Source organism: Paracoccidioides brasiliensis (genome assembly GCF_000150735.1).
Source record: "Paracoccidioides brasiliensis Pb18 unplaced genomic scaffold supercont2.9, whole genome shotgun sequence".
In the NCBI taxonomy this organism is placed as follows: Eukaryota; Fungi; Ascomycota; class Eurotiomycetes; order Onygenales; family Ajellomycetaceae; genus Paracoccidioides; species Paracoccidioides brasiliensis.
In genome coordinates this window covers 49557-63892 of record NW_011371366.1, presented here as the reverse complement: position 1 = coordinate 63892, position 14336 = coordinate 49557, and the positions used below count along the sequence as shown (strand labels likewise).

Genomic DNA, 14336 nt, shown 5'->3' with positions numbered 1-14336 from the left:
TCTTCTCTTTCTCAAGCAATTCATTCTTGTTATATAGGAGGACTAGCTTTTAGTTCTTAGAGCTTAATTCTTTACATTACAAATTGCTTCACTTCTTTCATTGATAGATTACTGAGAGTCTTAATTCTGTATCACAAAGCTCAGTAAATATACTGACATATAATAGACTATTGAGAGCCTTAAATCCTGCATCATAAAGTTCAGTGATAGCACTGGTATATGAATAGACTGGGTTAGCAATCATACTAACAAACAAATAAGCAACATTAAAAATGTCTAGCTGAATGAGATAAAGCAGCAGACTTGTACAACAAATACACAAATGAATCAACATGAAGCAATGAGCAGAGATGCTCTCAGCAGCTTTAAACAACAATGAATGGTCTTTCTTCAACAGCAGAAACAGATTTAGTATGAGAATAGAGATTTAATAGCAGCTCAGCAAGCTGAAATAACTAATCTATATCAAGCTTTGAATACTCTGACATCAACTCTCTCTCAATTGAACTTGTAATCACTCATTGCAGTCAGAAGATCAAAGACCAAGCTACTGAACTGTGAGAAGTATGATGATTCTAATCTGAAGCACTACTCTCAGTGGGAGCTAAAGCTTCAATCAAAGCTTAAGATTGATGGAAAAGCTTTAGACAATAATGAGAAATGTGCTTGATATGTATACTCAAGACTGAAAGAAATAGCAGCAGCTTGAGTTTACCTCTGAGTTGAGAATAATAAGAACAAGATCAACTTCACAGTAGAGAGCTTACTGAAGCAGATATGTATGCTCTTTAGTGATTCCACATGACAGAAAAAGACTATACAAAAGCTCAACAATCTATGACAGAGTAGAAGAGCTCTCTTCAACTTTCTGTCTGAATTTAATCAGCTACTGCTGAAAGCTGGCAGTCACAGATGAGATGATTATATTAAAAAGAGATATTTGAAATCCACTCTAAGCATAGAGCTAAGAGAAGGCATGATGGGTGTAAGAGAACCATCTCTCTACAAGAATTACTGCAAGAAGCTTAGATTAGTTGATAATCAACTCTTTGAGCTTAAGACTTTAAGACAGTGATCTAAATATTGCAAGAGCAGATCTTCTTCAGATCATACAATGTCTAATCCACACTTTTTACTTTGTCATGCTGTTCTCAATCAACAAAATTAGTCTCAAGCTTCTGCTGATGATCTGATGAATCTCTCTTCTGATGCTGTGACTCTAAGTGCCCATCACATCAAATTGATAAATCAGATAGAGATTAATCAAAGAAGAGAGCAAGACCTGTGTCTGAGATGCAGAGCTGAAGGTTATATGATTAAGAGCTGCTCATTCAAACCTCTCAGATGCTCTGCCACCTTCATGATAGCTAAGATGATTCCTAAGCTGATACTGAACAATGGTGATATGAATATGAGTGAGAATTCAGAAAAAAGAGTAGCTTTAATTAAAAGACACTGGAAGAAGTAAAATAAGAAGCTTATGAAGAAGTAATGAAGAGGATTTAAATCTAAGATGACATTTAAACCCTTCACTGTTGATGCTCTAGTAGATAATGCCTTTTCAACTAGAGCAATGATAGACAGTAGATGTAATGTCTATAGTCTTATTTCTCAATTCTACATTAACAAGCATAAGCTCCTGTGCATTGAAATTCCCTCTGTTAAAATAACTGGCTTTGAAGACTTCATGGGACTCTTCACAAGCATAGTGACTGGCATTCAAATTGATATAGATGGTCATGTAACTGAATGAGCCTTTCTCTATATGATGAATGGGTTACATGATCATGATATGTATCTAGGCGACCCCTGGCTGGCCCAGCAAAAGGCGACTGTGATTTTTCATCAAAGAATTGTGAGATTTGAAGAGAGTGGTATAGAGGTAGAGTCTAGTTCAAACATAAAAGCTGATGTGATTCTCATCTCTGCTGTAAGCTTCTCTAGACTTGTGAGCACTCAAGAGAAGCAAAACATCAAGATCTTCACTGTCAGTTTGACTGACATTCAAAAGACTCTAGAAGTGAAATCAAAGATTGACTCTAAAGAAAAACTATCTGAATATTATTATGAGTTTTTAGATGTATTTGATAAGAAAGCTGCTGACATTCTACCCCCACTTTGTGGCCCATGTAGAGATCATGGGATTGAACTGATTAAAAAGACTGATGATAGTGTGAAACAACCTCCTTGAGGCCTACTATATAATATATCTCAAGAGAAACTACTGGCTTTGTGAAAGACTCTTACAGATTATCTAGATAAGGGTTTTATTAAACTCTTAACAAAACCACCTGAAAGGATTGATATTCTCTACCATTAATCAGTAAGACTCTATAGTGAATTAGACAGACTAAATGATTCACTAAGCTGGACATTATTGCAGCTTTTCACAAGATTTGAATCACAGAAGGTGATGAGTGGATGACAGTCTTTAGAACCAGATACAGGCTATTTGAGTGGCTGATTATACTCTTTGATTTGGCTGATGCTCCAAGTATGTTTCAAAAATATATCAACTGGGCATTATATGAATATCTGAATAACTTCTGCTCAGTTTATTTAGATGACATCTTGATATTTTCCTCAAGAAGCTTACAGAAGCATTGTGAGCATGTATAAAAGATGCTTATGCATCTACAGAAAGCAGGCCTGCAGGCAGACATCAAAAAGAGTGAGTTTGAGATGAACAGCACAAAATATCTTGAATTCATCATTGAAGTGGGCAAGGGTATATGAATGAATTCAGAGAAGATTAAAGCTGTTTTGAAATGAGCAACACCTACTACTCTTAAAGATATATGAGGATTTTTAGACTTTGCCAATTTCTATAGATGATTTATCAGAGATTTCTCAAAGATTGTGACTTCATTGATGATTCTTACATGCAAGAATGTTTCTTTTTTGTGGATGAGCAAGACTGAAGAAGCTTTTAAGTGTCTAAAATCAATGTTTATCTCTGCTTCAATCCTGCTTCAATTTGACTCTGACTGTGAGACTATATTGAAAATAGACTTTTCAGATTATGTCTCAGAAGAAGTGCTGCTACAATATGATGAGCAGAGCATTCTACATCTATGTGCCTTCTTCTCTCACAAGTATTCACCTGCGGAATGCAACTATGAGATTCATGATAAGAAGTTATTAATGATAATTGAGTGTTTAAAGAAATGGAACACTGAGCTACAAAGTGTAAAGAAATTCAAGATCCTCACAGATCATAAGAATCTAGAATACTTCATGACTATACACAGACTAAATGAAAGACAGCTACATTGAATAGATATTCTCTATCAATTCAACTTCAGAATTGATTACTGATCAGAGAAGTTGAACACTGGACTGAATACTCTATTGTGAAAAGAGCAGGACATGTCACAGAGCACTGATGATGAGAGAATCAAGCAGAGGCAAGCTCAACTACTTAAGTTTAATATACTGACATCTGAAATGGAATCAATAGTGGCTGCTGCCAGTGTAAAACCTGAGATGTCTCTTCAAGTTCAGTGAAATGAGGCTCATAAAAATGACAAGATTCTGCAGCATTTGAAGCAAACTCTTTATGAGAAAAGATTCAGATTTTCTTCTGAACTCAGCATTAAGGCCTTCATCTCTGAGTGCTTTTTAAATGAGAATGAGGAGCTTCTCTTTCAAGATCATAAGTAAGTGCCAGACTTCAAACCTCTTTAAACCAGGTTAGTACATGAGGCTCATGACTCATCTCTTACTAGTCATCCTGGATGAGAGCAAACAGCAGGAGTTCTAAGTTGTGAGTTCTACTGGCCAGACTATGTCATCAATGTGAGAAGAATGATCAGAAACTGTCATCTTTACAGATCAAACACTGCATGGAGAGATTGATATCAGAGACTGCTTAAGCCTCTCCTCATTCTTGAACACATATGACAGAAGCTTTCCATGAACTTTATCATGGTCTTACTGAGCTCTAAAGAATATATGAATATCATGATTATAATGAACAGACTGATCAAGAGAATTATATTAAAAGCAATTAAGAAAACTGATGCAGAGATAGTGATTAGAGTGTTTCTTTACAACATCATCCCTCAATATGGCATCTATAAGATGGTAGTGTCAGATTGAGGGTTGGCTTTCACAAGTATATTTTAAACTCAGATGTGTGAAAAATTAGACATTAAGAGATGACTCTCCATAGTCTATTACTCAGAGACTGATAGAGCTACAGAATGAATGAATCAGATTCTGAAAATCTATCTATGCAAGTACATTAGCTTTTAACAGAATGACTAGCATGAATGACTTTCTCTAGCAGAGCTGGTCATCAATAATAGAGATGCTGTCTCAATAGATGTGAGTCTGTTCTTTTTAACACATTTTTTCCACATCTTCTTCATTGATATAACTGATGCACTCTCTGTTGAAACACTATGTAATTCCATTAAGTTTGTAGATGATTATATAAGGAATGCCCATGAAGTGTTGAAGTGAACTTAAGTAAAAATGACAGATGCTCAGCAATCTCAAGAGAAATACATGAATAGATGAAGAGACTCAGCTTCAAGCTTTCAATCTGGAGATAAGGTCTGGTTGAGCTTAGAGAACATTAGAACTAATTGTCTGTGCAAGAAGCTGGATATGAAATACAATCAATATACTGTGCTAGAAAAGATAGAATTTCATACTTACTGACTGAACATTTCACTTAACATTCACAATGTCTTTAATGTAAAGCTTCTACATGCTGCAATGACAGATCTCTTGCCTAGTCAGAGGCAAACTGACTGATAGTTATCTGCTATAGAGACTCTGAAAGAATCTGAGTTTAAGATTGAGAAAATTCAAAGTGAACAAACCTACTAGAGGAAAAAGAAATACCTCATTAAATGAGTAGGTTGGGCTGAGCCTACATGAAATGATGTGAGTCTTCTACAAGAAGTGAAGGCTTTGAATGCTTGAGAGGCCTCTCAGCAGATAAAATTAAGTGTAAAGAGAGCTTTAAATAGTTGTAAAGGCCTGCAACAAAGAGGGAGAAGAGGGGTATTATAAGAGATTGAACCTCTAGATTCACTCTAGCTGACTGACTCAGCCTAGCCATCATATACACATATGCACATGATCATGCTATGTGAGCTTGCTTAAGTTTGAGTTCTTATCTCATTCTTTTCTTTCCTTTCTCAAGCAATTTATTCTTGTTATATAGGAGGACTAGTCTCTAGTTCTTAGAGCTTAACTCTTTACAGTGAGATTCTTTGAAACTAGCAAGTCAGTAATCTCAGAGTCTGCAGGGATATTAGTTAAACTGTTGATGAAATCCTTCACTAAGACCTCTCTCACTGAAGTAATATTCTGAGTGAACATTGAAGAATTCTCTGTCTCTAAAGTAAACTCTAAGAGGACAGTAGTGTTCCATATCAAAAATGTTGAAATTCATACAGTAATCTCATAGTCTATTCATTAATTATTTATAAAGTGTAGAAATATTGAAGGAGCAGATAGAAACTTCTCATTTATTATGAAATCATCTGTTGATAAATCATGTTGAGTGGAGGAAATCACAACTGCAGTCACATAGGTAGTGGATGGCAGGTTCTTAACACCTCACTCAGATAGAGCCAAAGACTCTGTCAAATAAAGATCTTCTTGAAATATCACATCTTTTGATGTGTAAAGATGATCATTAGAAGGATTGACTAATCTATAATTAATAAAGTTATTATAGCTTGCAAGTATAAACTTCTGTGATTATGAGGTCATCTTCATATTTAACTTAAGTATTATTTTTAAATAAGCCTTGCACCCCCATCAGTGAATTCCATGTGTGGAGAGCAGGGCCTCAAGCTAAGCTTCATATGAGATAATTGACTTTAGATCTGGATCCTCTACACTATTATAGAGCTTGACTAATGTTATCATAAGATTAAGCATTTCAGTCACTGCAATTACTGCCTCACTCTACATTTGAAGAGGGCAGAAAAAATCTATTAATAACATTCAGACTTTTTCAATAATCAGATCAATCAAATGTTTTAACTTACTATCTTGCTGCAGAGTATAAGGTAGAGTCGATTCTCATTTAATATCTTCACTCATCATATAAACAGCTGTGGTGTTTGAATTCAACTCATCATAATTAGAGTGAATAATCATGACACTGTGATTGAGCAGATTCTTCATAAATTGATTGAAGATCTGTATATATTTTAGAGCCTCATTGCAGTGCTTCAATAGAAAGGTCTACTGCATTCATATAACATCATTAGTGATCATCATCATGAGCTTCTTACCTGCATAAGATGGTATATCTTCTTCATTATCAAGTGTTTCTCTACCCTCAAATAGGTTCACCCAGATCTTAAGATCTTTGTGAGTGGTATAGCACAGTGAAGTATTTTTATAACTTGCATATTTATGCTTAACTTTAATGCACATGGTGCAGAATGAGAGCTTCTTCAGACTAATGATAGCAATTTTGAAACAGAACTTCTGTGACATTTTAATTAGATTTTTTTTATCAATATGACTCAATTGCTGATATCACTCATCAATTAGTAGCTGCTTTAGCTTAATAGTAGGTAGTCAGATTGATGGGGATAAAATGAAGATATTAATATTCAGATTCTTTAGGTTAATTAGCTGCTCTATGTTATCATAGTTGAAAAGACTTAGTGATGCAGCATTCAGATCATAATCTGTTGAAATTGCCCTGGGCTTCAGAATTGTCAAGTATACTAGTGATTCAAGCTCCAGATTGTTTATAATATCCCTGAACATAGAGAAGATATCAGATAGAATATATACATTATTGAAATTCAAATTCATATAAAAGATGTCATTTTCTGTAGATGCTATTATCTTAAAGTAATTTTCAGCATTCATCTGCAGATCATTGTGAATATAGCTCTAGTACTTTAATAGATCAGCAGATATGAGATTGACAGATAAGTCTGTTATCAAATAGATATGATTGAATTCAATTAATCTTTCTCTAACTGTGATGAAGGTAACTCTGATCTCTTGAACCTTCAAAGTAGTCTTATTGACCACTTGAATCATAGAGCTGCTAATCTCTATTATTTAGGAAAATTGTGATTGATCATATGCAATATGACATTCAGCCTCACTATCTCATATGATGAGTGGGTTGACAATTGGTTCAGCAGAGTACAGACACCTCAATGACCTGCTCTAGATTCATCATTTAGAATGTCTTAAAGTTGCCATTTGCAGTTGACAGGATCTTTTTGCCTCTACTACTCTTCTTATTATTATATTTCTCTATTTTCACCATATTAGTAGTTCTTCATTCTTCAGAGATGCTATTCAAATTGACTGCCCAGCAGAGTCTACCATGATGATGCTCATATTTCAAGCAGATTGAGAGGTTAGAATTTGAATGTTCACCTGTTCAATATCCTCCACATCCCCTGGGTCAGTCCTCATAAGCTGTATTATTTTGGGTGTTGCTGCTATTATTAGAACCTGCAGTCACATTTTCAGTCTGAGTCATATTCGCTGAAGAATTAGCTACCTGAGTAGCTTTTTTGACCTCTTTGAAGAGGTTTAATCAAAAGTATATTTCCTTCATAATTGAATGAACATTCAATATGATAGACTTCAATTTGAACTCTTATACCTTCTCAATTTTCTTTTGCATATAGTTTTGCTATATATTAAGAAGTGCAAAATAGAAGATGTGAAATACCACATCATTTGACAGTAAAATATTGAGTATTTTCAATTTCATAATAATGTCATTAAATTTATTGAAAAATATATATATGTCAGTGACTTGGACATCACTTATTGATGTAAACACCAGAACTGCTTCTCTGCAGAGCTGCATTCTCAGAATGAAAAACTTCTTCTCAACTATATATCAAAGAGAATAAGCAATTCTGCCCTTATAATATTTATTAAAATGAGGCCTAAAACTAGCTGCCAATGTGTTTGAAATGAATATATAAAGCCAGTGATTTTTGACCTTTCAAAAAGAAGCTCATTTAGAGTCTCCATCAGAGCTTTTGACTTGCTTGTCCTTTAATATAACCCAGCATTGAGTGCTAATTAACTTGGCCTTCATATTCACATGTCAAGAGAAGTAATTTGAAGATCTGAGCAGAGCGTTCAGCTTGATGGCATACTTAGTATTCTGTTTGAACTGGCTAATTGCCTTGCTGACACAGCTGTCTGAGTTATAGAGATTATATTGCATTTAAAACCTTAACTTCAGATTTCATGCTAAGAGCTGACCCATCAGCAGATTTGTGAGTATCATGACTCTGTCATTCTGAGCATGAAGCCTCTTCAATTGAAGTTGAAGCTGCAATTCTTTGCACCTCTCTTTTTAAAGTTATAAATCAATCTTTTGATGTTCAAGATTTAATCTCCTCAGTTGCAATTCTTCAGAGTCAGTTGCTGGCAATGAGTTAGAGATCATCACAGACATCTCCACCTCATCTTCTAAAGAAGTTGAATCAGCATATTTAACATGATGTAGGCAGATCAGCCTCATCATGATAGAGGCTGTAATCAGTCTAACTTGTCAATTGAGTGTTTTGAGAGGTTCAATATTGAAACTTTTAATCATTTCTGAGGGGGTTGATGAGCTCAGACCTCTCTGATTATTTTCAGATCAGTCAGATTGACTGAATTAGCTTAATCATAACTATGAGTGAGTTATCATACATTCTGCCATGTTGTATTAATCTTCTTTATAACAGAGTAATCTTGTTCAATAAGATTCTTACTTATAAGTTTGATTGAGCAGATTAATGTGTTCTTGTGCAATCAGTTGCTGAAAAATTAGTGAGTTGTAGATTTTTTCACCTACTAAGTGAATAAATTAAATATAGAGAAAATAATAATAATATAAAAGTGCATAAATTAATCAATTGATATAAAATAAGACAATATTATATTGAATGAAGCAAGCAGTGATTAATATACACTATATTTAGTAAGAATTCCTCAAATTAGTAGTTATTTATATAAAATAAGTCTTATAACCTGTGAAGGATAGATTACTTGATTGATTATGAAGTAATTACTAGCTATGCAGAAGTTATATACAGTGCAGATAATGTAAAAAGACGGATAGACCTGACAAAATCAATTACATATAATCTACTGATCTTTATAGTTAGCTCATTTATAATTACAGTATCTAGAGTAGCAGCTTTAAAGCTATAGATAATATGCTACTAGATTTGATACTCAGTTCTTACTATTATAAAGAGGGAGATAATGTAATCCATTATCTAGTCAATCAAATCACCTAGTTGATTGATTTATTCAATGTATATGTATCTAGCATTCACATCAACAAAATACCCACTCTACAGTCTTCTCAAGCTTTCACTCAGAAAAAAAAGATTCTTTTGACTATTTAGACATTAAAAAGAGGTCAAACTTCAAGTATTAAGAAAGCTGCAAGCTTGTATGGTAACTTTTTTACAATCTTATAGAATTAATTAAATGATCATATGATATGAGAGAATTTTCAACTCAATAATCAAAAATTAACCTTTACTGAAGAGCTAGTTCTTGTACAGTGGATTCTAAACATATGTCAGATTATAATAGAATTAAACACAAATCTATAAATTTAAAATAAATATTAAATAAGAATATAAACTTTATTTTCAATTAGTTTAACTACTATATATCTATTTTTAATTAGTATAAGTTCTATACTAATAATATTTATACTTTTTATAAAATTAGGTTTCTAAAAAAAGAAGAGTATGAACAATGAGTAATAACTACTTATTAAGATATTAATTTTATCATAGAGTTATTATATTCTTATAAGTTAGTAATAATGATAGAATATATCAGTGTAGATAATATAGTATTAAAGTTATTAATTATAATAAAATAAAAAATTTATTTACAAGATTGATATATATACTTTAATTTATCTGATGATTAAAATATCACTATATCTGATACTAGCTTTACTAATGATAAAATTAAATTTTAATAAATAAAACTTTTTAATATTATTATTAAAAATTATTAAATTAACAGTTATCAATTATTACTATTTAATAATTATAAATCTTATATTACTAAAGAGTTTTTTCAATATTATAACTTTTATATTATTATTATATTTAAATTCTTATCTCATACTAATTATTTACTGTAATTTCTTAATAATTTATTTTTTAGCAATATAAGCATTATCATACGAAAGCAGTTAATGAAGATACTTAATATAAATATAAGCAATATAATGAGAGATAGTTTTTTACTAATGTAGAGAGTATTTATTATTAAAGTTTTAAATCTATTATCAACAGAGCTAGATTCACTAACTGTAAAATCTATTTAATTAATAATATATAATTTTTAAGTATCTAAGGTATTGTAATATTGATGACAGCTTGAAGCTATTTGTTTATAACAATGATGATGAATGCTTTAGTTTTATCTCACTTTCTAATATCTGACTCTTTACTATATTTTCTTAGTTGATATCTTCAAATATAGTTGTAAAACTACATCATCAAATTGAGGCAGCAAATAAGATCATACAAGAGATGAAATACACTCTGACATTTAATCTGACTTAGCAATTGAATAAGATCTTCAAAAGTTTGATATAAATGAAATTGAATACATATTAAAAAAATGAATTATCTGCTTATTATTTGATAAATAGATATTGAATTATTAAAAACAGTTGTAGACAAATGCGGATAGAGAGTGTTCTCACTATCAAGAATGTCAATTGCAAGATCAAGCATTGTAAGAAGGAGGAATTGATAAAAGATAGAAATAGAGCTCTATAGTTAGTTGAGGTCAAAGTTCTTAAATCTAATGCCAATTAACCACAACATGATATTATTATTAATGAATCTCAATCTACTAAAGATTCTACATGCTCTAATTAGTATATAGATAATCTTTATATTATAGATAGACATGATATTGACCATTAATTAATTTTTGAAGATTGGTGATCCTAGAATATTTCAATTATGATGATATTTCCTTTGTGGTGGGGCGCACTCACTAATAGGAGGTTAGTGAGTATGCGTGGCACGGTAGTGAGTGCGCGTGGCACAGTTAACTAGTTTAGTTAGTTATTTATTATATTAGTCATTATAACTCTAGCTTGGATGAAGTTGAAGGCGGTGAGGTTTCTGCCGCCAGCTTAGACCACATTTGATTTTCTCGTGGAATTGAGGTAATGAAATTAACCTTTGGAAGAACTAACCACGCTGGTTTTTGATATATTGAGTGTCGCCCCATTCATAGATGCTATGACAGCTTCGTTCTATTCCCGTTATGTTCCACCCAGGAATAGTTTTTCGTCAAAATCTGCTGATATTTTAGTCACTCCACCCGCATCGGCAAAGCGCAAAGGAAATCTAGCACTGATTAACGATGCTTCAATCCCGGTTGCCGACCCGTCCAAGAAGGCAAAGAATCAGGAACAGAACAAGAAATCAGAGAATTTTTCCTTGGTCGAACCGTTTCAACGGCCCCAGGATAATCTGCATGAGGCAGGTTCGGACCCTTTCTCGAAAGCTAAAAGTCATATTTCTCCGTTCGCAAGGGAGAAGAAGCAGGATCGGATACAGTCCACATGCAATTCGCCAGAAGGGTGGAAACAGAGCAAGGATATGGAAAAGGACATCTTTGGAATTTCAGGATCTCAAAAAACAGTTTCGGCATCTACATATTCAATAGGTGGTGCACGGAATCAATGTGTGCAGCTAAATGGAGGATGCGGAACGGAATTACTAACAAAGGGCAATAAAAAAAGGAAATTGGAACAGGATGATGATGTGGAAGATAAACAGGAATCAAAAAAACATGCTAGGATTATGTCGAAGTTTGAAAAGGCCAAGTTGAAATACCGGTCTGCGGTTTCTGAGAAAGGAGCATCAAACCCTGCGAATAGCCATAGCAACAGGGGGGAGGAAATTGTCCCACGTGGACTTGAACCTCTCCCACAACCGGCCCAGGCTCCTGTTGATAATGAAACTCCGACATACCGTACCCTCCCCGCTTGGCTTACTCAACCTTTCGGTGCCACTGCCTCAGTACAGCAAAACTTCTCAGACCTAGGTGTAAACCCAAGGCTTGTTTCAATTCTTGAGAAACGCGGACTTATCCGGCCCTTCCCTATCCAGGCTGCGGTCTTGGAATTGCTTTTTAAGGGAGAAAATCGACATCCAGGGGACCTTTGCATATCGGCCGCTACAGGCTCTGGCAAAACTCTTGCATACACTCTCCCAATGGTGGAGGGTATCGAACAATCTGCCATACCTCAATTACGGGGACTGGTTATTGTACCTACGAGGGAACTAGTTAAGCAGGCTCGTGATGCTTGTGAGCTCTGTTCATCCGGAACTGGCCTCCGCATCGGAACTGCCGTTGGTACGACCTCGTTGAAGGAGGAACAAGCTTTGCTGATTAAGCTCGACCAACTTTATTCTCCCTTCTCCAGTCAAACATTATCTGAACAGTCGATGTCTTCCGAGGATTGGGCTGCGTTCAACCTTCAGGAGTACATAGCTGAAGCTAATGTCTCTCATAAAGCCCTTCCCAATCACGTTACAACTTCATCGCCTTGTATTGATATCTTGATAAGCACACCAGGCCGGCTTGTTGACCATATACGATGTACTCAGGGTTTCACATTAGAACATCTGGAATGGCTAGTGGTTGATGAAGCTGACCGACTACTAAACGAAAGTTTCCAAGAATGGATTAAGGTTGTTTTACCCGCACTAGAAATGGAAAGAATCGATTCCAACAGCAAAAGTGGAATTTTTTTAAATCAGTTAGGATGCCAAGTCCGTAGGCGCCAGCTCCAGAAAATCATCCTTAGTGCCACGATGACAAGAGATATTCCCAAACTAATTTCTTTACGGTTGCGAAATCCAAAGCTTGTTGTTCCTGAGTCACATGAAATCAACGATACTCCATTCGCCTCTCAAGAGGAGGAAAATGGAGTTACGACTATGACTCGAAGCGCTAATCATGCGTTTAGGTTACCTTCCACACTTTGCGAAATGTTTGTTCCAGTTGGTGATGGTGCAGCTAAGCCACTCTACCTCCTTGCTCTCTTGCTTTCCCATTTTAAATTTGAGAGGAATGATGCTGCGGCTCTTCCGGAACAAAAATCAAATTGCAGCACGTCAGACACAGGTTCCATCAGCCCTTCTTCAAGTTTACCCGACGACAATATGCTGGATTCGTCATCTGCCTCAGATACAGCTTCTAGTGCCGATACCTCAGAAGCGTCCATGACCTTCAACAACTCCCCTGAACGTAAAGCACCGACTGTGTCTTCTGTTCTAGTGTTTACGAAATCCTCCGAATCAGCATCAAGATTGGCCCGCCTGCTGGCGCTCATGCACCCTCCACTTGCCAAGCGTATTGGAACCCTGACAAAATCAAATAAGTCAACTACGTCACGGAGAACGCTATCTGCGTATCGGAACGGCAAAGTTTCCATTGTCATCGCTACAGACTGTGCCTCTCGCGGTCTTGACCTCCCCTCGCTTACACACGTCGTGAACTACGATGTCCCTGCAAGTCTAACATCATATATCCACCGCGTGGGACGGACGGCTCGCGCGGGGAACTCCGGGTCAGCATGGACGTTCGTTGCGCACAGGGAAGGACGTTGGTTTTCCAACGAGATCATGAAGTGCCCTGAAACCACAGTTGCAAGGGCAGGAAGTGTCGAGAAGGTAACGATCAATCTCACCGAGCAATGCGCCGATTTCGTAGAGAAGTATTCAGAGGCTCTGGGAGAACTACAGGCGGAGGTCGAGGAAGGTCATGTCAAGCAAATAAAACCTAAGAAGGTCGAGGCTCGCTAGTTCTTAGTTTAATGTGAATATTTTGATTACAATTTTCGTCAGTTTTACAGGATTTCCTGCATGAGATATATTTTAGAGGGACTTGAATCTCTCATTGGTGGTGTTGGTTCTTTATATCATGATTCTTGCCAGTTTTTGTTCAGAAGTAATAAATATCTATATTATGATTAAATGATCTATCTCTCTGTATCTTCTTCCCTACAAATAGAACTTCTCATAAAGATAACTTTTTTGAGAAAACTATGAAAATGTAGCTGGATCTACTTTTTAATATGATCCGGAGTCAATGTGTATACCTACTTCACATATGACAAGTAAGCAATACAAGAACAGTCTGCTTATAATTAAAGGTATTAACAAGCCTATTAAAGATGATACAGTTATTATGTTTTTTGATGCAAATAAGAGTTAAAATTGTATTCATAGTTGAGTTGTGCAAAGCCGATCATGAATAAAGTAAAAATATCTATTTTAGCTCTTTTGAGTAACTTATTATCACATTTTGCAATG

At 35.0% G+C, this 14336-nt stretch overlaps 1 protein-coding gene across 1 annotated transcript; it reads left to right on the top strand.

Moving 5' to 3' along the window:
- Nucleotides 1-11249: 11249 nt before the first annotated feature.
- On the top strand, nt 11250-13826 carry PADG_06558 (uncharacterized protein; the record flags this gene model as incomplete). The annotated part of the gene is made up of 1 exon (XM_010763703.1): nt 11250-13826. The coding sequence occupies one exon, from the start codon at nt 11250-11252 to the stop codon at nt 13824-13826; it is 2577 nt and encodes an 858-aa protein (XP_010762005.1).
- Between the last annotated feature and the right edge of the window lie 510 nt (nt 13827-14336).